The sequence below is a fragment of the Rhopilema esculentum genome, chromosome 11 (genome assembly GCF_057945365.1).
Source record: "Rhopilema esculentum isolate cy_ngs chromosome 11, ASM5794536v1, whole genome shotgun sequence".
Lineage (NCBI taxonomy): Eukaryota > Metazoa > Cnidaria > Scyphozoa > Rhizostomeae > Rhizostomatidae > Rhopilema > Rhopilema esculentum.
In genome coordinates this window covers 1,376,198-1,401,902 of record NC_142825.1, presented here as the reverse complement: position 1 = coordinate 1,401,902, position 25,705 = coordinate 1,376,198, and the positions used below count along the sequence as shown (strand labels likewise).

Genomic DNA, 25,705 nt, shown 5'->3' with positions numbered 1-25,705 from the left:
TTGAAAAAACTATAAATTTGTGAATAAACTCTAAGTATTTGGCAGGATACCCTTAACACAAATAGACAGCACAACTCCAGACGATTTTATCAATTTACTATTGCTTTGTTTTTGGAAGATACATTTTCCTTGAAACAGTGCAATAAAACTTATTCATAAGGCAAGTTGAAAGCTAGGGTTTGTAGAGGTTAAAGATGTTTAGGAACTTATAAAGCTCATTGGAATGTTCCTGGACACATGTCGTAATAGTGTGTTTACTATAACAGGAAACAACAAGAAACGAATACAAAACGAGAAGAAACAATAAGAAAACAACATGAAACAATTAGTGACTTTGCATAGAGGAACAAGCTGTATAGGTTGACAATCCACTTAATGAACAATGCTTTGTTTGGGAGCGTTACCCTAAAGCCTCTATAAAGTTTCGGTAAGTTCCTAAAACAGTTGAATTCAGGGAGAAAAAGGCAATTTGCAATATTTCAACCTTCCCGGTAGTTGTTTCATGTTAATCCCAATGCCAGTGAGATTTGCTCTTACAATGCTGGCATTCATATCAGGTTTTCATAGTTTAATTCTTTATACAAAAATACCATATCAACATCTACTATCATAGCTATTATTGCAGGATTTCCACTAAAAAAATAAACTTGTACCACAATTAAAATTTAAAAGTAGTTTCCACTTGTTTATTCTTGTTTCCTAGTCGTTTCTACTCATTTCCCGTTATAGTAACCATGGTTTGTGTATCCAGTTACAATTCTGACACAGATGTACTGGTGGTAAATACAAGACCAATGTGCCATATAATTTTTTAATTAAAGTTTACATTGCCCATCATTAACAGGTGTTTCTCATAATCTAAATGTCATATTCAATCAAAATATTTGATCACTATAAAGAAAATGTTTGAAGAAATGAAAACAAAATTTGTATGATAGAAACATTGAGGAAAATCTAGCTTTATAATATTTTATTGCTTATATCTTATTATTTTATTAAAGTTGGTTTTTCTAATTGGAATATCTAACTTAGGGGTTAAAGCCAACTTAGGGGTGTATTTGACTTACAGTGTACTTCGATTGCAACTCAAAAATTAGCTTTTTTGACATCTGAAATTTCCATTCCACCTTCAATCAATGTGCTAACTTGTTTCTACAATATGGTAACAATGAAGTGGTTACATATCAATTATTAAAAACTTCAAACAGCTGATGGGCAATAAACTCCTGATAGCATCTACACAATATAATATCAATTTCCATATATCAATACATATAAGGGTTTTTAAGAATTTTTACGTGAAGTGGGTGTATTTAAAGGGACTTGTTGTGTCAAAATCCATGATACCTTAAACATAAAAAACAATATATGCATCATGTTTATGTATAACTTTTGAGAATTTTCACATTTAATTTCATGATGTATGTTCATTTGTACAACTGCACAGATGTTGATTGCTGATGAAAATGAAAACTAAACCATTTACAAAAATTTTAAATTCTCTGGTTTAGCTAAATTGACAATGTTTGCCATGCAAAATATTGCAATGAATAAAGAGATAAAGGTGGCATAATGGAGGCAGCTTGGGACCCATGGGGTTTTTCAGTTCAGGCACAAGTAATTTCAAGAATTTTTGAAACAATATAGACAAAAACATAAATCAACAGACTTTCCAGTCCAGGGCCGTACATCTATCATGTGAATTGGGGGGTCAGCAAAGCGAATGAATATAAAGTATGCAGTGGTTCATGGCACCACAAGGAATTTATGGTACGTGTTATGGAAACAGTTGAGGAGCAAATTACTTTAAAAACAAAAGTCAATATTTTTGGATTTCTCAATACTTTCTCCTCTATAGAAGGAATTTACAGATATTCCTTAGTACATTGACTTGTGTGTATGATTGGATGGATAACATTTTTCAGAGACGGCCCCAAGAAATTGAACCTTGGGAGCTAAGAATAAAGTTTACTGGCGTAAGAGGACCCACCATGGTTGGGTCCGATGCGTAAGAAAATTTTTGAAATTTTACCTTCTAGAGAAGCTAAAAAAGCGTCCCCCAGACTAAATTTAATTAAATACTAGAATCGCTCAGGTTAGAAAGTTGGGCGTTACTCAGAAGAACACAGATTCAGGGTTGCCAGTTTGGATTTTTCTAATCCAAATTCTAGAAATTTTGATTTATGAAAACGTGTTTGGCTTTCAAAATATGATTTGGATTTGGCCAAATATTTGGCTTATTTGGGATTTATATGAAAAATTCTCAAAATTTTTTGAGCATTTGAATTTTTAACAGATATTTCGGTTAACAGCTGTTTCAATTTTAGTCCATTTCTCTGAGACTTTCAGGTTTCCTTTTTAAGGCAGAACATGATGTGTGAAGTGTAATAACATGTCTATCCCTGGTGCGATGTAATCATCGCCGACGAATTACGATATTTGAAAACCAGCCTTTAGCATAGGGTTATTGTCCCTGTTTCTTGTTCTCTTGCAATCATGTCTAAATGGAAAACTTCGTACGAGGACCACGAGACAAATATTCATGGGTTAAACAAACTTTTGATGGATCACAAAACGCTTTTTGCAAGTTATGTCACCAAGCAATAATTAACATTAATCAACACTTAGATAACACACTTTCTGTTTTCATTGCGGCCTATAGACGAGCTTACGGCACCCATCATGTATTAATATGAATGATTGAAGATTGGAGGTCTAACCTCGACAACGATTACCTCCTAGGTGCAGTCCTGATGGATCTTTCTAAAGCTTTTGATTGCATTCCACATGACTTGCTCATTGCCAAACTACATGCATACGGATTTGATGAAGATGCGCTTGTCCTTACCTATTCTTATCTCAAGCAACGTAAACAAAGCATTCGGATAAACAATACTTACAGTTCCTTCCTAGAGGTTATTTCTGGTGTACCCTAAGGATCTGTGCTGGGCCCAATCCTGTTTACCTTTTATGTAAATGATTTGTTTCTTTTCATAAAACAGGCAACTCTCTATAACTATGCTGACGACAATACTCTTGCTTATTTCTCTAAAAGTATACCCGATCTTATCAATATATGGAAAAAGAATCTGGAGTTGCTCTAGCTTGGCTAGAACAAAATGAAATGATTGCTAATCCTGAAAAATTCCATGTTTTACTGCTTAGGAAAAACCAAACAAATACTAGTGGAGAACAAATTAACATTAACGGTAAAATAATCAAATCTAAGGAGACTGTGAAACTTTTAGGAGTCACTTTGGATTATAGACTTGATTTCGACCAACATATTTCGAATCTTTGCAAAAGGCTGCAACGCAATTAATTGTTCTAGAAAGATTAAAGACATTCATTGGCTTTCAGGAGAAAAAGATCCTTGTTCAGAGTTTCGTATATTCTAATTTTGACTATTGTCCTTTGGTTTGGTGTTTCTCATCTTCCAAATCATTGCAAAAAAAGAAAAATTACAATAACGTGCTCTAAGATTTCTTTATAATGATCATACAAGTTCGTATGATGATTTGCTTTCGAGATCAAGTAAAAGCACGATGCATGTTGCCGGCTAAAGACTCCTTTGCATTGAAATATTTAAAACACTGAATCATTTGAATCCACCATTTATGCAGAGCATTTTTGAATTACGTTCTTCAATTTATTCTTCAAGAAATCCAAATAATTTAGCACATTTTAGGCCTAATCAAACAACTTTCGGGTCCAAGAGTCTCAAGTCCATTGGGCCACAGATTTGGAATGGCCTACCGAATGAACTAAAATCGGCAGAAAATCCGAAAAGTTTTAAGGTTTTAATAAAAAAATGGGACGGTCCCAACTGCAAATGTAGTGCTTGTGCTTGCCTACCAACTTAATTGTATTATTTAGAAAATATTTATTTTATTTATTTGTTCTGTATATTCGATTTTGATTAGTTAACTTGTATATTTTTAAATGATGTATATATTGTTAGCTATATGTAAAAATTATCGAATTAAAATAAGATTACACAAGAACAGTAAGGTCAATGTCAAGAACATCCAAATTGAAAAGCAAATATTCTGAACAATATTACCTCTTAAACAAAACAGGATTAGCAATATTTTGTGTTTATACTTGTAAATTTCAGTACAGAATATTCAAGATAAAATATTTTCAGACAAAAATTCCCTTAATTTAAAAAAAGAAATAGGAGGATTCGGATCATTTATTGACACAGAAGATGCCTAAACTTGAAAAGTATACGGTTTATATACATATCTATAGACTTCGCCTACCTTGTCTCTTAGTTGAAGGCAAGAATGCAAAGATTCCACCTTGATTCTAGAGACTTTGAAATCATTTCTCAGAGATGTCAGAAAGTTTTTGATGGAAGGGCTGGCCCTTGGAATATCTTCCACGTCCAATGCATGCATGATTCAAGGGGGCACTAAATCCCTAGCTTTTCAGTAGCAGCATCTTGGAAAAAATAAATCACTATGAAATGGGCATGATAAAAGACAATGTTGATATTCACGATAAAGTTTATTTGATATTCAAATTGTAGCAAGGCTTAGGCCAAACAGAGCAGGGACCACAACAAGAAATGCTTCAGTTTCATCTAGTTTTTACTTGCCGAAATTTCCACGTGTATAACAAGTTTCCCAATCAGATATTTACACTACAAATTTCAAATAAACTTCCTCTTACAGAAATTTGCACCCTGAATCTCAGTGCAAGTTTATTTGTCGGAAACTAACGCTATGAATTTCTAAGGAAATTCCTTTTCACTGAGATCTACATGCCGGATTTCAGCTAACTTATTTGGGTAATGATCGTAATACATTGGACGTTTATCATGACAGCATCATGACGAGTGTGATTACCGCTCGCATGACACATTCATTATTTAAGGTTTAGTATCATTTTTTGCGACCAGTATGTTTTAATAAAATAAATTTCAGTTCTAGTAACTTTCAAATTCATGGAAGAATACATCTTTGCATGAATAAACATCATTTTGTTTTTGAGTTTTAGTCAGCTTTGACCACACACGTGGGCCTAAATTCGCTTTCAATTCATGGCTCAAGACACTGTCACTTTAGAAGTTGTGAAAATGCTCATCCAGAATCAAGCTGACGCATTTAAATCAACGTTTGTCATGTTAATTCAGGATGTAAAAGATGAACTTAAATCAGTTAAAACGGAAATTAACGATCTCAAGGTCAGTTTGCAATTCACACAAGCTCAGGTCGATGAAGAGCGGAATAAAGCTGACATCTTGGATGCAAAAATTGCACTACAAACTGACAATCTTAACATGATCAATGACCATGCAAAGAATGTTTAATCGCAATTAGAATACATAGAAAACCAAAGCCGTCGGAGCAACATAAATATTCTTGGTATCGCAGAAAATAAAGATGAGGAGAAAACTTGGGATGACATAGAAGATGTTGTGAGAAAGGCGCTGAAGGATAAGCTTCATCTTGAACAAAACTTTGAGATAGAAAGATGTCACAGGATAAAGAGTGGAAATAAGAATCCATGGTATGCAAATCAGCCAAGGCCAATTGTGGCTAAATTTTGCAAATGGAAAGATAAAGAGTCAATCCTAAGAAAAGCAAGGTCACTCAAACCCGTAGGAGTAAAGTTTTTCCCTGACTATGCCAAACGCACTTTAGAAAAACGAGCTTTGCAGAAAGATAAGTTGATAGCTGCACGTGCAAGGTAGCCTATTTTGTAATGGACAAACTGGTGATCAAAGAGGGTCGATTTAGTTCTTGGAGACAAAACCAAGACCCAACAGGGAATCAGAATAAAAAGCCTCCAGACAGTGATGCAGAAATATCATTTGACACTTTCTGCTGCAGTCTCATTTACTGACTCAACTCATAAAGTTTGTTGTGTTACTTATTATTTATGTTCTCATTAATGAATGCATAATTTTTCTCTCAGGCTCAGTGTTCAGACAAAATTATTGGCACCATAGATACCATAACAAAATTTGAAGTATGACAAATAAAGCTAATGATTCATATGGTATTTGCCACAAAAATATACATGTCAACCAAAAGGCATTCTTTTGTGATAACTGCAATTTCTATGTTCATATGAAATGCAATGACACTTCTGCTTCAGAATACAAAGAACTTGAAAAAGAACCTGATGAAGTTTCTTGGTTTTGCACAAAATGTTCTATTGATATTTTTCCGTTTGGCTTTTTATCAAATGAAGAAATCCTAGGATTTAATAATTTTGATCTACCCTCATTCATTGACTCAGCACCCTCCTTTGAAATTACTTCTAACCTTATTCACTTGCCTAATCTTAGTGATTATTATATTGATGAACATATGCCTCAGAATATTGAATCTCGCTTTTTCACTCTGCCTGAATTTTCTTCTTTACAGTTATCCTCTCGTGACTTCTCTATCCTTCACCCTAATATAAGAAGTCTATCCCTTCATCATGATGAATTAGTTTCCTTAGCTGCTCACACTAATTTGAATCTTGATGTGATAGGATTGTCTGAAATATAGCATTCTAATGACAATCCCATTTCATCTAATGTTCATATTCTTGGCTATACCTTTTTCAAAACTTCATCTCTTTCTCTAAATGGAGGTGTTGGTTTGTATATCAAAGACTCTCTTACTTCAAAGCCAAGAATTGACTTGGATTCTTGTACAGAGGATTTTGAAACTGTATGGGTTGAAATTGAAAACAAGAATGGCAAAAATTTCCTTATTTGCTGTGTCTACAGACATCCAAGTTCAAGTATTGATAACCTCACAACTCATTTTCAAAATATACTTTCAAACTGATCATCAAATAAGCTTTTATTTATTATGGGTGATTTCAATATCAATTTTCTAGATTTTGCTTCCCATACACAAACAAGTGACTTTGTCAACAACTTCTTTTCACACTGCCTTCTCACTTGCATTCTTCATCCAACTAGAGTTTCTGAACATAGAGCATCAATCATTGATAACATATATACTAATGCTGCCAATGCTAATGTGACAAGTGGAAATATTTTAATGCAAATCACAGACCATTTTCCCCAGTTTATTAACAGACCATTAACACATGTAAATTGTGGTAAATCTGAATCATTCAAATATGATTAATCCAGTTTTGAGGAAGATAAATTTTTTTGAGGATTTTAATCAAATTGACTTTACTTACCTAGAAAACAGTGACTTGGATGTGAACAGTAAGTTTGATAGATTTTTGAAAGATCTTAATACCTTGACAAATAAGCATGCTCCAATTAATTAGAAAGAAAGGAAATGAAACTCAAGGATCAACCATGGATAAATAATAGAATACTGAAGATGATGAGTATCCGGGGCCGAATTCTGCGGAAAATAAAAAAGCACCATACCCCTGAAGACCTCAAGTTGTATAAGAAGTTTAGGAACCGTCTATCCAATGATATAAAAGAGAGTAAAGCAAGGTATTTTCATAAATATTTATCTATCAATAGTCAAAATATGAAAAAAATGTGGTCAGGTATCAAGACAATAATTTCTCATAAGTCCTCTACTTCTTGCTCGATTAACAAAATCAAAGGTAAAGATGAAAACTTAAATTGAGACCCCTCTAAAATGTCTAACATTTTTAATAACTTTTATGTCAATGTTGCTGATGGTATAACAAAGACAAAACCGCTAACTCCAAAATCTCCTCTTGAATATTTATCTAATAGAGCCTGTAATTCATTTTTCCTTTCTCCAGTTCCTTAAAAGTTAATGATCTAATCAATATTTTAAATCCTTCCAAATCTGTAGGCTCTAATAGTATACCAATAAAATTACTTACAGTTCTTGGACACTCTGTTTCACCACTCCTTGCTCTTCTTGTTAATGAGACCTTCCAGTCTGGAATTTTCCCTGATAAACTCAAAATTGCCAAGGTTATTTCTCTTTTCAAAAAAGGAAATCCCGAGCTCCCTTCAAATTACCGGCCAATTTCTCTTCTACCAATTTTCAGCAAGATATTTGAGAAGCTAATGTATAGACGACTTTATAGATTCCTTGAAATCCATAATATTCTTTATTCTTTACAATTTTGATTTCAAGAAAACCACTCAATTGATCATGCCCTTGTGAGTTTAACAGAAGCTATAAGAAATACACTTGATAACAAAAGACTTGGTTGTGGTATTTTTATTGATTTGCAAAAGACCTTTGATACAGTTAATCATAAAATTTTGCTTTCAAAATTGGAACATTATGGTATACGTGGATGTGCCCTTCAGTGGTTTAGATCATATCTATCTGATAGAGAGCAATATGTTTCTGTTAAATGGAAATAACTCTGACTTACTTTCAATTACTTGCGGTGTTCCACAAGGTTCTGCACTGGGTCCATTACTTTTCCTTATCTATATCAATGATCTACCCAATGCTTCTAAGAGACTTACTTTTTATCTCTTTGCTGATGACACAAACATCTACTATGAACCCAAAGATTTAACTAATTCGATGAAGATTGTCAACAAAGAGCTGAGATTAGTAAAGAAATGGCTTGATGCAAATAAACTATAATTAAACATTGATAAGACCAACTACATCATCTTTCATTCTTCATCTTCTAATGTTCCTTTTGGTCCCGATATCAAAATAGGGAAGAAACAGATTAAAAGATTAAAACTTGGATGAGCATCTTTGCTGGAAATATCAACTCAATGAACTCTCTAAAAAACTAGCTAGAACATGTGGGATGTTTTTCAAAATTAGAAACTTACTTCCATTAGATGTCCTAGTTTGCTTGTACAATGCTTTGTTTCTGTCCTTCCTACAATATGGTCTGATTGTTTGGGGTGAAACATATGCATCATACATTGATCCAATTTTCAAATTACAGAAGAAAGCTGTCAGAGCCATCTCATTTGAGTCTCGCACGTCTCCTTCTCTTCCAATCTTCAATTATCTTAAACTTTTAAAACTTTTTTAACTTTTTGAACTTCGATTATTAATTTTTTTTTGATTCTGTTAATAAAACTTCACCTACTTGCTTTCATGACTTTTTCCTACTTAATTCATCTGTTCATCAGTATTACACAAGACAGGCCAGTAAAGGTGACCTATACATGATTAAAAAAAACTGTCTTCAATATGGTCTCAAGTCTATTAGATATCTTGGTGCCTCAGGATTAGTAGCAGTGATAAACTCATAAACCTTTACACTGGTTTGCCAAATACTGCTGTGTTTCAATGGGTGCTATCTCTTATTGCCTTGAAAAAGATTAACAAGTGCACCAAGATCACAAAAGATGATCATTTGCTGTTAATTTTGATGAAATTAAAATTGGGTCTTTTGAATGCAGATCTTGCATTACGTTTTGGTGTAGAACAGTCTGATGTAAGCAGAATTTACAACCAATGGATTCATGCACTGTCTGAGGCTTGAAGGTTGCCTTCCAGAAACAATTTCCCCACCCTTCATTTTCTTCAGCGACAGTTGGCCAAAAAATTTGCACCTACTTTAGCTATAAGGAAAAATGGAAAGAGATAGCATAGCATAAGATTTTCATTGATAAATTAGCATTTATCTTCGCAACATTATCATTTTCATTGGTAAATAAACTTTAAATCACATACAGCTGAAATTATTGTCGCTTTCTAAAGTTCTCAAATGTAAGATATTCTGCAAAGAAATCTGCAAAAGTTGTTGATGTAATTTCAAAGGAAGTTTTAGTTCAGAAATGCTGAAACTGAAATTAGTGAACGTAGATCATTGCATGAAGATATTCAAGTTAATGGCATCGAGTTGGGCCAACATCAGGAGAAAATGTCAAATACTCTGTTTTGACTTAAGGTGGATAATACAGAGTTATTTAAACTTATTGTACAAAGGCGTCACATCAACAAACAGTTGTAGAAAATGGCCTAAATGACTTTTTAATCAGACCCTGTCTTTAACTCAGCAGTAAAAATTAATCAAAACTTCTACACAAGGAAGTTCACTTTCAATTCTACATGATATTATATCAATTGTCACTATCTTAAGAGAAATTTGATAAACAAACCTCGCTGCTTGGTCTATCTAAAATTACTTCTATCATTAAACACAGAGGTCACAGGGCCCTAAGAGAGAGGTTATATAACATTTTTGATGCTTCTTTGTTTGAGTATGCTTTGATAATTTTAACATTCTAAAAATTATTATGAATGGTAGTATCACCACATGCACCTTTGCTCGTTTTCCAATTTATATTATTGATAATAATTCCATCTTTCCATGTACTGCGCACATCCGACCCTGCAAAATCGTACAAATAACTACAACTTACAAATATTGTCTTAACATATTTCCTTGATTTTTATACATGCTGTATCATGATCCCTTTTGTGATAATGGTTTATTATTTTGTGAAACAAGGATAGGAAACTTTTTCAACTAAAATTTACCAAATAGATCTATAATGAGCAAAGAAAATTGCCACATTATATCCTGTACGGGAACCTTTACAAGAAAGGATGGAAAAGATTCAATAACCATCGTAGAGACAATAATGATCTAATAGTGCAAAAGAATATTATATATCACGGTTTCTAAAATGTAAAAGGAATATATAGCGACAAACTATAGCAGACATATATTATTATTTTATATGACAATTATATAAAATACTTCTCTACCATCTTGTTTAATTTATGACAATTATTAATACATCAAGAAACATAGCTTTATTCGGTTCTACTTCTGCATCCTCCCCCATAGCCGTCTCTAAAACATCACAGCAGGAAGAGCATTATATGTTTTCACGTATATTTCGCAACAAAAATAGTGCATTTTAGGACAATTTCGCGCAGAAATGTACTTATGGTACAGAAATGTAATTATGTTTAAACTCATTTAAGCTGTGATAGTATTTGACAACTATTTCAGCATTAATCTGCATATTCCTCCGCTATAGGAAATGTTGCAACTTTAAAACTCAGACTTACACAAATCTCAGACAATTTTGCGAACTGATTATCAACTAAGAACAGTTATTTGAAAAGTTGTCTTCAAAGTAAGTGCAATAAAACCTTTTCGAATGATCCTCTGACACTATTTGATCTCATAGAAAATAACTGATGAAACACAATCAAAAAAGGTAAACTCACCTGCGTTTATTTCTTTGTCTCCCTCCTCTACATGAAGATTGCCAAGCATCATTTGTTCTAGAATTTCCGATTTAATGTAAAATTAAGAAATGCAAAATGAAGAAAAAAATTAGGTTTCCGTACATCAAAAGAGCCAAAACAACAAGAAAAAACAAGAGTCAAAATTCAAATTAAATGATCTACATTGATAAACAAAGTATGACGATACTGTTACTTTGACAATAGGGAAAATTGCTCAATTTTATGTAGATTTAGGGTTTAATATTAAAGATTTTGGCCTATAGCTAACTGGATATCATGAACAGTTGCAAGCCAAGCAAAAAAGATTCAAATCTTTAAAATTGAAATGAGGGATTTCATATTCTGTAGATTAATTTGCATTTGTTTGACAACAAACTTTCACACCTGGTAACAAAAATAAGAGCATTTCATGAAATACAGCAGGGATACGCTCTACATTTTTGCTACATAGAAGATTTGAATTAGCCCACATTTACATATAGATCAACTTGTAGACCAAAGCAAAGACCAAATCTACTGGTGAAACAGCGTCAGCAAAAGTTTTCTCACAACTTGAATAGTTTTAAAGTTACAGTTCAAGACCCAATTTTGGACTGGGTACAGGAACCTTAGTTAAAAATTGCTTTTGTGAAATTTTTAAATCTTTTTTGCATCCCATTTTGTACAGCACGTCAAGTAACGCCAGAAGAAAGTTTCAGCTTTATAACTTGCAATGTTAAGAAGGTTGTAGTGCTATACCAGAAAGAGGACTGGGTACCAGTACCCCAGTACAAAGATAGCTTTTGGGGTTTTTTTTCAAGCTTGATATGAACTTCATCTTATTCAGCATATCGGATTGTATACTTGTACCAAACTTCATGCTGTTATCATAACATGCACAATGCTACTGCTATGCGTCTGCACTATCAGGAAACTCGAGAAAGCAGGTTGTTTGACAAAATGAAAAGTTTCCACAGCCATAACTTTGTGCTTATAGGTCAGATCACATTGCTCTTTTTAAATCTTTTGCTCAGTTTTGTATGTTCTTTCCAATAATATCATCAGATTTGAAAAATTCGAAAGTTGAAATTTTGCTGACCGTGCATGTTTCATGCTCCCGGAAACGCAACTTCCTGTCATTTGCCAGTTTGTTCCCAGGGCTTAGAATGAGCAGTGGCCTTTACTCTTATGATTTAAACTTTAAAAACTTCGGTTACCCAGTTTGCTAGAATGTTATGCAAAATTCCCTGTCTAGTATGCTCAGCTGGGGCTTTGCGGGATACTCTTGGCAACCAATTGACGCTACTGAACAGATTCAAAGAAAGGACAGCTCCACTCTTCAGATGCCACTGATTTGAATACCTGCTGATGTCCGCACCAGTAAAATGCTTCTCACAAAGGAATGTAGACAGTGTAACATTAATACCGTCACGTCCATCTGCTCGTTTTATGAGGTTACACCACTCAAGCTTCCCGATGCTCTTTTGTGAGAATCTGAGAAAATGTAGGTGGGATGGCGATCCATCAGTTTTGTAAAAGGTGTTATAACACCCATTGCCTACCGAGTGATCTTTTCCTCGTCTTTGAAATACCTTCTACCATTTCAACATCTTTATTCTCTATTTCCAAAAACTTGTCTTGGTTTAAATGGTTTAATTAAAAGAATTGTAGATATTTTACATGGAAGCAGCGTATGTGATTTATGCCAAACAACAACTGTCTCTATTCCATTAAACACCTTCGTTGTCAAACGGCCAAACAAGGGATTGTGAAAAGGGTCTATTGCCACAAGGATATCACTGTTATGAACTATGACTATTCGTTGGGTTGAACTACAACTTGTTAACTTGTTGACTTTGCTAGTTCAGCGGTTTTGTTAGGTCAGCGGCTTTGTGTTGTTAGGCTGCTATTTTCTTTTTTTGTAAGCACGTGTGGTAGCCTTCGTTCTTATTGCTTAGTAAGGCCTATTATCTACGGCAATGACTCGTTTATATTTATTACACTCACGAACGGTGGGTGTAAGGGTTTTTACAAGCTTAAGTGGAAAATTTGGGGTGAAATCTGTTCAAAAGAAGAAACGTTTTAGTTAATTAAGCAGCCTTAGCTACTAAAAATCAATAAAGATCCAGGCAATGATGGATGCCACGCTGGTTACATGTTATAGTTCCCTGAATGTCGACAAAACTAAACATTAATAATCTCAAGATGTTGAGTGGTACTATAACCAAAGAGCCTGAATGTGTCTTGTGTTGATTTTCTGGCAAATAGGAATTCCAAGATGAAAAGTTGGGTCAATCTACTAAATTCTAATCTTCCTATTATGCAAATGAGCCTGAGACAAAGGATCCTCACCGCTCGGCCTTGAAGACGTTTACCAGCCAAAACCTCTGTCTCGCTGGGTTTTTATAAACTATTCTTCGTCATTTTCCTTTCCTTTTTATCGATTGAAGGATTGAAACCCTGTTCGTTATTATTTTGTTTGCAAGAGTCATATGATTCTACTTTTGACAATCTTCCATTTTGTTTTATTAGCTACATAGTTTGCTGCCCCTTTTTGGTTTTGCGATGGCTGCTGGCTATTCTCCTTCTTCACTGGCATCAGAATTGATGCCATGTGAGTACAAGTAGGCGTTGTTGTTCTTATGTGTCTTTTCCATGTTGCTTATTTCAAATGATTTTGTGCTTATTTCGATAAAATTACACCAGAAACCGACAGCTAAGAACCTTGTAGGAATCCTTCAAGGAATCATTTCAAATGATTTTATGTTTAGTTTGATGAAATAGGTGCAAAATAACTATACATTCAGACGTTACATCAATAAGTTGGAAATATATATATATATAACTTACCTTTTGCCAAAGGCAAGAGAATCAGCAACCGGGTTTTTTTGAAGCAATCTGGGTTGAAGTGCAGGCTGCAAATGCAACTAGACACCGAGTGTTTCATAAAGTCCTTTTTTGTGCACTGGACGAACTTCACCCATAACTTAATTATCTTCTCGTCTTTAGGAAATTTATGAAGCGAAAGTCCATCGCTATATACTGCCCCACATTTCCCAACAACACATCGATTTGGCATTGTTTGTTGTCTTGGTGTAAAAAGTTAAACTAAAGAATATTGGCGTACTCGCCTGCGATATCAGCTGATAGCAAGTAACAGCCTCAATAACGAGTTCCTTTTATATCGGGTTCCTGAAGTGACTTCATATCAAAAGAGAGCACCATCATAATTAATTTTTCTATTCTTTTTATCTTCACTCCATAGGGGCACACAATTACATATGTGCCTTTCATCATGAGAAAGCATGGAACGAATGGTTGTCGAAAGGAAGTCATGGCATTAGTGGTCATGCGAATAGCAGCAGTAAATTCATGCTGGAAAGAAACATTTGTATTTTACAAGAAAGCCAACCTTGGAACAAGTCTGAGCACCTGTGCAAATATTTCTCTGAGTTCTGCGAGCTTCACTTAACGGTAGGATAGTTTGGATAGACTACTGAAATAAGACTTTTTAATGACAATATATTTAAATGGTTGAATCATTTCCTCGAGTTATTTACCCTCATACAGCCCTCAAACTATATGTTGTTCATGTTATAGGGTTTGAAAAATCATATTTATAACGCCGAGTGATAATGAAAAATTCACTTCAAGATATGGCTTTTAAAAAACAATAATTAGATTTCTTAAAACGAATGCAGTTATTTAAGAGGCATATGCCGAAACCTAACATCAGTTGGATTTAATTAATTACCTTTTGGTTAAGAAATTAATCAGATTTTACAGAGACAAATCACTGCGTGTAGCAATTTATACAAATAATGTCATAGAGCGACAGAACAATTGGCTTAAGACATCATATCTGGAAAGCAGAAGAAACAGCTCAATTTCAGATCTTGTTCATACAATTTTGAACCAGTTCTTGCCGGATAGTTACAAGAAGTAGGTAGACTGAAAACGAAAAACAATCGGCCAAAAAGTGTTGTCCATCACCTGATGAACAGGATGAGCTCCAACATAGGGCCATCAAATGTAACCAAAAATAGTGAGAAGCTCTTCACTATAATAAGTGGTCAGGAGAAATATCAAGTTTGGTTGGGGTCAGAAGATTACCTACCCTCCTGTCAATGCAAGGATAACAAGATAAACAAACTACCTTGCATACATATCATTGCCGTGGTACAAATGCCATGTATTGGCTGGGAGGCCCTTGGATCAAGCTTCACAAAAAACCCTCAATTTACACTTGACCCTTATTTGTGAAACCAGCAAATGATGACCATCAGCACACTGCTGATGCAAGCAATCCTGATAACTGTCCTCATGAGAAAACCTAAGTTTTGCTGCCAGCGACTAAAAACTCACCAATTCAACCGGATTCACAAAAAATCACAGAGCCAGTTGAAATAGTCAAACAAAATACAATGGTCCCAATCAAAAGAAGAAATGAGCGGTCCAGACTAAGAAGTAGCTGTGTGCAGTCATTAAAGATGCTGCATGATCAGCTGTATTTGCTTCAAGATAAAAAGGTGTTCACTGATGTCAACAAAATGATAAATCAAATCTTGTCATATACAAGAAAGCATCAAAAAAGGCAAAAGACACTTTCACCAAAAAAGAAATCAGGGAAAAGGTACTCAATACTACATCTGCCGAAAAAATACATAACAGATTTCAAAGAAGGGTTTGAACTGCAGAAATGAGAAAAGAAAAGGTAGACAATGTAGAGAGATAACAAGAATTAATGTTGAATTGATCCCGGAACAGTCAAAGGAGACCAATGTCTGGGTTGAGATTGATGGGATAAAGCTAACCAGTGAACTTAAAGCTGTGCTTGACTATGAGTTGGTTAGCTGTCAGACGAACATGTGGATGCTGCACAACAGCTTATCAAGAACTTGAGAACTGGAGTTGGAGGTTAGTTGCAAAATTGTATCACAAATAATGTTATAAATAGATTTTTTGTAAGCGGAGGAAATAAGACTTTATTAAAATAATCTGTAATATAATCTGTAATATAATATAATACAATTAAATATGGGTTTTGATTAATTTAATATAATTTTTACTATAATTTATCAATTGTCCATTTTATTTCATTTCTATAGCTGAAAATCTCTTTTTTTGCCAGAATATCAAAGCCTTATGAGCCATTTTCACTCTAATTGTTAGTATTTGAGGCACTGTTAACTAATAATTCTCCATGTTTGTAGGTCTTAACAACATTACAGCAATGAGTAATTTCAAGAAGGTGAATGTTGCCCCAGCATTAAATCAGACAATTCGGTGTCATAACATTGGAGGTCACTTAGTAACTTCAAGCAGTGTTTGAATGATGCTTTGAAACGCTAGATTGTCCCTTTGTACAAGCATTTGGCTACAGATGATGTTAATTTGGATGTAACTGTCATTTTACAGCAGCTTCAGAGATGTGGCTGTGACTGTGGACTTTACAGCATCGCAAAGGCTGTTGCACTTGGCAGTGAACAAGATCCTAACTCCCTTAACTGGTATCAAGACAAGATGCGAGAACATTTGCTGCAATGCTTTGAGCAGAAAGTCATAACATTTTCCCCACATTCTAAGAAAACATCACCTTGCAAGAAAGAAGTGTACATGTGCAGCACTTTTTGCATTTGCTTGAAGCACAATTGCTACCATTATGACCAGCCAAGATGCATAGAGTGGTCGGCAAAGCAAGCTGCTGCACTTGTAACAAACAATATATTTGTTTGTCATAGATGTGAACATTGAATTAAACTTGAATAGATTTTGTAACAACAATTTATAGGAAATTAAGGCTAGCATTTAAAAGCAAAGTCTAAATTCCCCCACAAGACAACATCTCTATTAGCCATTTAAAGCTAAGTCATTTGATAATTATTATCAAGCAACATAAAATCAATGCTGCTGGCCTAATATAATTCCAAAAACTTTGCGCTATCATTGGCAATACTCTTTGACCAATTGAACGTTATTTCTTTTGAATAATCAAAATCATCTTTCCAAGTATGAACAACGCCTCTAGTTCAAGGGTCAAAAGTTTTGAAGCTACATGCCATTCATTATCTTATGTATCAAACGTATTAAGGATTATGCATATCATCCTTAATCCTACATCCTACCTGCTTGGGTTTGACTAATTTTGCATTAGCGAAAATGAGTTTATTACTTTTGTGTCAAATTCTGAGCTTTGCCTTTAAATATTTCTTACTTGCATATGTGCCCCAAATCTTAAAACAGGACCGGAGCCTGTCTAACAAAAATTTATTTTAAAATTCGGACGATTGATGCAAGATTCACAGAATCTGTCAGAGAGCCTGCCCAGCGTATCCTCCTTTTTACTTTTTTTTCTCTTAAGCATGATTCCTGTAGCAGAATATCCAAAAATTTCCAAGCATTTAATACATACTGGATCTAACATCAGTTAACCGTCATATATTGTTTCATCAAGTCAGAAACCTCCGCCATTGCATATAACCTCCATCTTATTCCACCTAGTCCTCGGTTTCATAGATGTATGTACGTTAGCTGACTATGATCTAGTGCCAACCCCCTCTGAATGGTCTATTCCAACACCTCTATGACTGGATGACATTCGTCAGGAGACTGGATATGGGCCAACAAATCTCCCTTTTTTCGAATCTTTACATTTTCTTCATTTATTGGAACAAATTGTATGGCCCTATCTTTCTGGGTCGAATGATTCAAAATGGGCAGATCATATTTTCTCATACAATCATAACAAGAGGAAAAACAGCAAATTAATTTATTTCTATAGCTTTGAGTTCCAAAATCGAGGCACAGTACATATTCATTTCCTTCTCTGTTTGAAAAACATAAAGTATATTGATTATCAACATATAAAAGCAGATTTGCCCAATGATGATCTTCTTCTTTTCTATTTGGTTAAGAAGTGCCAAACTGCTCACAGGTCAAGCTTGCCCATCAGCGAAAATGACACTCATGGTGACGAAAGCAGTCAAGTTCCCGTTCTCAAAATATTGCACCCTCCTTCTGCCCATGCACTAGGTCTGCGTGCATATATAGATACAGTCCTGGCCACCTTCAAATCTTCTATGGATGTACAGACTTCTAATGGCAAGCAGATGCTCATGAAATATGTAACATCTTCTGTTTCCAAAGCAAAAGAATCGTTCCACACTGACGCCTTTTTTCATCTATTTTCATCTAATCCAGGTACTACAGCATTTAAGTATGCCATGTCCATAGACAGCAGAACCAAAAAAGTGGGTCCCGCTCACGTCCAAAAAACTTTCTTGGTCAATTGCCACTGGTAAACAGTTTCCTTTACCGTTGTCACCAGAAGCAGTTCAAAATAATCAGACATTGCTAAAATCTTATGCACAGACCTCAAATTTTGAGACTTTTTCTTTAGCACAATGGTTACGTGTTGCTGACGGGACTCAAGCTGTTCCTACTCAATATAAAAAAGACAAAGTTGTTTTAGTTGGATTGAAGTTTGCATCAATTTTCAATCCTGGATATTTGTTTCAGTACCTTCTTGTACATTTTGCTCATCGAACTTTGGAGCAAATTAATCTTTCTCTTGATCATTCTCTACCATTTCGAATTATTTACTTTCATAAAGCGCATTTATTAATGCAAACCTGTTTCCCAGATGGCTGTTTTTTCTTGCTGCAACTTTGGAGATATATGGACACAAAGAATATTTTCTCAAAACTATTTCTGCATTCGTGGAAAGCTTGATAGACCTTAACAATTCTTATAGACGACAAATCCTTCCATGTGCTTTCAAATCAACACTCCCTGAAGCTCATATTAATCAGGATTTAAACTTGAGAGGCAATCAACTGGCAATCAACAGGCAATCAACAATTATTTCAAGAAAATAGTTGAACAACGAGAACAATATCTTTTTACCAATCGCAATTTCATTGAAAACCCCATTGATTGGAAATGCTTTCCTTCAGTAGTTGGCAAACCTTGAACTGGAAATCTTACACAATTCAGCAAGGTATTCAATTCTGTATTGAGAATAATCTTCCAACTTGTGCTGCCACGCCAGCCGGCACTATGGCATGTACGTACAAAGATTTATATGAGGATAAAGTAAGTAACTTGCGATTCATAGACTCTTCTCTTTCAAATGTCATGCTACCCTGTCTTCATCAATTAACACAATGCTTTATTTGTATGACGTCATATTCATCGATGAAATATACCAAGTTAGCTTTTCCATCATGCTTTACAAGCTAACAACGTTTTGTCTAGACGGCCAATCCTTGTACTTTGTGGAGACTTTTGTCATCAACAGCCTCTTGCTACACGAAACAATAGGACAGTACAAGCAGAAAACATTCTTTCTTGTGTCCACTGCATGTCTTACGTTGTAAAGTTTGCACTTTTACAGCAATTAAGAAAATATCAACCCTCTCGTTAAATGCAGATTGGGCACATCAAATTCTCTATAGAGTGGATGTCATTGGCCGCACAATATCTCCTAGGGTGGCAACAACTGCAAGAATTCCTGTGGCTCCAAGGATACTGAAGGAAAGAAAGCTCGATTTCCAGCGAAGAATAAAAATTTTGCAAGCGAGATACCAGGTATCGGATGAATTGATACTAAATTTTGACCAGACGCCTTTGCCGTATATTTGTGTTTCAAATCATACACTCCATGAAAAAAGGCGCTTCCAGTATACCATTGGTTGGCAAGGGCATAAAAAAGCAGATCACTGGAACTTTCACTATCACTAAGTCCGGACACTTCTTTCCCATGTAATTAATCTACCAAGGCAAAACTGACAGATGCCTGCCAAAAGATGTTAGTTTTCCTGGTGAATTTGATCTCACATTCACTTAGAATCATTGGAGCAACAAAGAAAAAGCTTTAAAGTATCTGACAAAAGTTATTGAAAAGAAGAAAGCCGAGCTTAATTTGCCTGCTGAGCAAATGTCGTTGTTAATTTTTGATGTCTTCAAGGGTCAGAAAACCCAAAGGTACCAAAATCACCTTGAAAGCAATGGATGCGCACTGGTTTACATTCCGGCAAACTTGACAGATCAGTTCCAACCCTTAGACATCACAGTGAATGGCTCTACTAAAGAGTTTTTAAAAAAGGTATGCGAAAGAAATCTCATCCCAAATTGAAAGTGGAAGGGATGTTTATGAGGTTGAAGTTCCTTTCAAGCCGTAAGCAATGAAGCCTATTTTCGCTAGGTGGCTCCTTGGCTTGTATGAAATGCTCAACTTTGGTGATATGATATGAAAAGGATTCAAAATAGCCGGAATTGATGAAGCTATTATCCTTGAATTTGAGCTAGAAGACCCTTTTGAAGATTTAAATGTTTGAACAAACAAAAGTGCTTATGAATTTTGTGAAATAGTAACACATAAATAAACATAAACAAGAATATTAGTGATTCTGCTTCTTTCCTCTTTTACTTTAGAAAAGTGATTTTGAAAAGGGATTTCGATCCAGAAGATGAATATTTTTAGTAAATCAATGACTGGACATAGTTTTCCTTTCCAGATTCAAAAGACCAGGCAACATTTTGTCTGAAATTTTAATTTGTCTGAAATGCCAAAAGCTTGTCCGAAAATTTTTCCGCCCCAGTTTATTGTCAGAAATTTAATCTGCTGAAAATATTTTTACTTAATGTATGCTAGAACAGTTTCAAAGTTGCAGGGCCAGACATTAAAGAAAGTAACAGTTTGGCTTGACACAGAAACCAATCCTGAGGTTTCTGCCTATGTCGCCTTATCTCTGGTAAAGTCACTAAAAGATTACATTTTCTGACTCCTTAGAACAAAAGACAGTTTAGACCAGTTTTGTAAAGTTACATTAGCTAAACATATACGCTTTAAATTCTCCATTAGGCTTTAAATCATGCAGAATTCTCAACGGTATATAATTCATTATAATTATACGATTATACAATTTGATTTACGATTTTCAAATTCATTAGAAATTTTTCTAGAACTTGCATGGGTTTTTTTCCTCTTAGCGTCAGACAACTTACAGTGTCTCTATTTTTTAAAGATGGCCTACACACAATAAAATAAAATCAAGGGAGTTTGTTACTTCAACCATTTCCCAAAAAACTTTTTGAAACTTAAACTCAAAATATTTTTTCCAACATAAAATTGATTAATTACAATATACCGGTTAACATAATTATACTAAATATAAAATATCCAAGTTAATATGGCTAAATAACAATGAATGGTCAATCGCAATATTTTATAGAGAGCAATGAGAATTAAACAATTTTAGGCTGATGGACACATGGAAAGAACTTTGGGCGAACTATCGAGCCATCTATCCAAATTGACGTGTTTATAATGACGATTTTAAGTTTGAATAATAACAGTAGGATATAACAAGAATAGAATAAAGTAGAACGAAATAAAAATAAGACTGTAATATTGTAATAACAGCTAAGTGCAATTATAAAAAAATCATAAAGTAATCAAGCCTACAAATGTCAAATTTTGTTCGTAAGAAAATATTTCATCTGTTTCACAAAGTGGTGTTTATTATCCATCTTTTTTAACTTTATAGGTAGGGAGTTCCAAAATTTAATACCATCGAAAGTGAGAAAGTTTTTTTTAAAGTTTGTAGAGATGGATGGAAGAGAAAAACCTTCAGAAGAAGATTGCCGTGTATTATAATTGTATACATTTTTTGTTTTTACAAACTCGCCTTCAAGAGAAGTTTTGTCAGAGCTAATTTGATATATCATTATCGCCAAGTTGAAGCATATCCACCAGAGCAGGTAGCCCTTTCACGCCAAAGGCCAGAAGGCTGCAAATGGCTTAGAAGGCCCCATGTGGCAACGTCAGAGCTCTGCCCTACAATAACAGGAAATTTGCAAGTTTTACAGAAGCCCAGCCTTTTTCTTGATGAAAGGAAATTATTGGGCTTGACAGAAAACCTACAGCCTGTTCTCTTGGCTCCTTCTCAGAAAGAAAGTGAAATTGTCCCAAGTGGTAAAATCTTTTGTTGGCCATTTTATATCCCGGCAACACACTAGCAGTACAACTTGATCAATGTGTTGAGCTTGGCGCTGCTCTATTTTTGATTGGGGTCAACTTCAAGGTTGCACAGACACTGATTTCAAACCCCAATAATTATGCACATATGAAAACATTCGCACCCAACAAAGAACCAATCTTCAAGACCACCAAAAATATCATTAATTTACTCCCTTTGCTACTTAGCTCCCAACCAACCTCCACCATTTCATCACCCAATGTATTTTCTTTAACTTTACAGCTTCAAACACAGGAAACCACTTATCCCAATACAACATCATTACCAACATAATCGCAACAACTTTCTAGAACAGCTTCAACAGAGTCCTTAACTAACCAACTGTTATCCTAACAACTTTCTACAACCACTTCTGCAGAAACCGTAACAAACCAACTTATATCTTCTTCTTCAAACATATTTACATTGTTGAGAGATGAATGCATGCCAAAGATTTTTGGGGACCAAGATTTTTTGGGCTGTGAGGGCGTGACAAAGTTTATGTTATAAGACTTAAGTAAGGGATTACAACTTTACATTGTCACTGTTACAAAATGTTATAAAAGGTATTCTTCTATAAATTGGCACAAAGTTGTATCTTCATAAGTTGCAAGTATTGTGAAATTTCTGTGTCATTATTCTGAAGGATGTTGCACTCATTGGCCTTACAATGCTATAAGGCTTCAGTATGGGGAAATTTTCATTACTCTCATACTCTAGAAAGATGATCATCAGCGTCATTACAGTTACATTTAACATACAAATTTCTGCCCAGTCAACAACAACATTAAAATTTACTGAGGTGATTTGGACATAGGTTGTAAAAGGTGTCCGAATTCGCCTGCATCACAATACTGTCTGGCTGGCAGGCTATTCTATACAGAAATGATTGAATAAAAAAAGGAAAACCTAACAGCAGCAACCCTTCCGAATTTAGGCATGATCTTCAATGATTTAAAGTTCCTTGTCATTGAACAAGTTGCAAAGTAAAAAATTGCAATTTTGCAAGCATATTAGGCTAAGTAAGCTTTGCTCAAGTTCCCTTTTTTTGTGTCAACATGCTCATTGCACAGTCGACAGGTATGCATTTGACATGAGGAAGGGCCAGGATTTGGATGAATATCCCCACAGATTGATAAAAGTAACAGAATGGGTTTCCTGTATTCTCTTCCCTTGGAAACTATTGGTGAATGAATTGGGAATACTACATAAAAGCCGAAAAGATCATTTGTAAAGCTGCTTTTGGGAGGAATGAAAGTGTTTTCAATCATATAGAAATGCGACGAATAGGTGATTGACACTTGGCTTAGTTGTATGGTCTGAACTTTGACACAGAGCATAAAAGACAATCTGAGCTTGGAGACGTGATTTCTGTGTACAATAGGACCCATTTTACACTGAAAAAGCCTAGATTTGGATGCATTTTGTTTGTAAAGCAATGAAAACTCATTTCGGTTCACCAGTGCATAAATTATCGGAATCTTGTAGAAGAAACTTATTGCATCTACGATTATATTGTCGGAAATTACCTCAGTAAATAAATAATGCAACATGAAATACAAAGGTGAGGTCCAATGGTATGCCTATGGCTGCCCGCAATATAAACGTTAGTGAATAGTTTAGACCTGGAAAAAATGTCCTTTTCTATGTAATCTTGATCCATTTGGTTATATAAAATGGCTTCATCCTTAAGAGAGAAAATGTTTGAGCGAGAACAAGCCAAGTCGCGTCTTACCTCAAAGGTGACATCTGACATGGGTAGATGACACCTATCTCAATAATTACCACCTGATGTAGTAGTCCTTAATTGCTAGCTATCATCACACAAGGCTATCTGCCATCAATCTCAAGGAGTTTTTGTAAATCTCTCAATCAACTTTATTAGGATTAAGTATGGAATAAAATTCTTTTTTTTCTAAATAAATCTTTTTCATGAAAAAGAATGCAGCCTATTGACATTGTTGAGAAATGAATTCATGCCAAAGATTTTTAGAGTCAAGGTTACGGTTAGGCTGTAAGGGCATGGCAAAGTTTCTGTTATAAGGCTTAAAACTCTGGGAACATAATTTCACTGTATCATTGTTGCAATGTTGTATAAGGAATTCCTTTCTAACTTCGTACAAAGTTGTATCTTGGTCATTTGATAGTCTCGTGATTTTTTTGAGTCATTATCTACAAGGATGTCTGACTTACAGGCCTTTCAATGATATGAGGGTTCAGTACTGAAATTGATCAAAATTCATGACGTCACAGGTCCACGCCCATAGTTCTGATTTCAATTTTCTTCTTGCAATACTTATTTCTTCTGATTATGTATCTATGTGTCAATTTTCAAGACAATATCTCTTCTACTTTTCCATTTGCACTTCTTCTTTTCTAGGATCTGCCATTATGGTGATTAGTCTGCCATTATGGTGATTAGTTAGCCATTCTAGAAATTATAAGGTGTGTCAGCGGTTTTTGTGCTAATATCTCCTTCAATATTTATCCAAACCAGTCACATGTATATATCATTAGAAAGAGCAGAAACTGCTCTATCTAATGGTGTCAAGCTTTTCACATTTCCTATCTTTTTAAGAAATGTTATTTGACCTTACTTGTTTTTGTCAAACATTGTGTACAAAATTATCTGTTAACAGTTCTTCTTTCTCAGCTCACTTACTTGCAGCTAGCGAACGGTCCTGAATTTTCTTCTGATCATGGTAAAACAAATTTCACGTTGATAATAAAGTGTTAAAGCATAATACAATAATATTTCAAGTTTTAGCTTCTAAATTCATTATTCCGATTGTTTCATTTAAAGTTTATTTGTTTTCTATACTTTGAAGATCGATAATCTTTCATTTCAATCAATTTTAGCAACTGACATGTTTTGTTTAGTTGTCATTTATAAATGATAATTTCTTTGATTTGCTTAATTACTGTTTCCCCTTTTCTTATAGATGCCTCAAGGATTCTTTCATCTTAAAGAAATATACTTCCCGAGAAAGACACTGTAAGTACCTGTATTTGTTTATCTTCAAAACATTTATTCCTTGGAGATTCTCTTTTGCTGAATGAAAGGAATTATTTGTCAAAAAGTAACATTCCTTTTAATTTATGTTACACACTTCTCTCTGTTATTATGCCTTTTCCATGGAGTTAAGATGTTGCACGCTCTTACTGGAAAGAACAAGATAAGACAGAATTAGAAACTATTCACTCCCAGCTACACCTTACAGATTGCATACCTTCCTGCCCACATTCTCCTGTTCCTTCCTTGGAACGCTGGTGCAAAACTCTCTCTTGGAGCAAATGTGAAAGCTGTAATAGCATAATAGCTGATAAACTGTTGCCAAGTTTTATTAAGCTCCAAAAATCAGAAGCCAATCTGCAATACCAGTGTCGCAATGACAGATAAATGGTACATGTTTTTCTGAATATGCCAGTTCAACTAAGATCCTTGACAATTTCACATTGAAGCTCTGAGACCATGTACAACAGCCCCCCACTTTCCTCTTTCCAATCCGTCTTCATCCTCCTAAAAAATTTCAATACGAGGGAAGATTTGCTTTATGCTAAAGCAGAACCAATAATTTTTTATGTGTACAA

General features: G+C 34.7%; 2 protein-coding genes across 2 annotated transcripts; one reads left to right on the top strand and one right to left on the bottom strand.

Moving 5' to 3' along the window:
* Positions 1 to 2,321: 2,321 nt before the first annotated feature.
* On the bottom strand, positions 2,322 to 14,329 carry LOC148958823 (uncharacterized). The gene is made up of 3 exons (XM_089111157.1): positions 13,944 to 14,329; positions 11,094 to 11,150; positions 2,322 to 10,242 (listed from the first exon to the last, which is right to left on the bottom strand). Exons 1-3 carry the CDS (start codon positions 14,170 to 14,172, stop codon positions 10,136 to 10,138), a joined length of 393 nt encoding a protein of 130 aa, XP_088967283.1. The 5' UTR covers positions 14,173 to 14,329; the 3' UTR covers positions 2,322 to 10,135.
* Positions 14,328 to 15,039, top strand: LOC148958822 (uncharacterized; the record flags this gene model as incomplete). Its single annotated transcript, XM_089111195.1, has 2 exons — positions 14,328 to 14,567; positions 14,824 to 15,039. Coding segments are annotated over 2 exons (456 nt in total), but the record flags the coding sequence as incomplete, so codon positions are not given.
* Between the last annotated feature and the right edge of the window lie 10,666 nt (positions 15,040 to 25,705).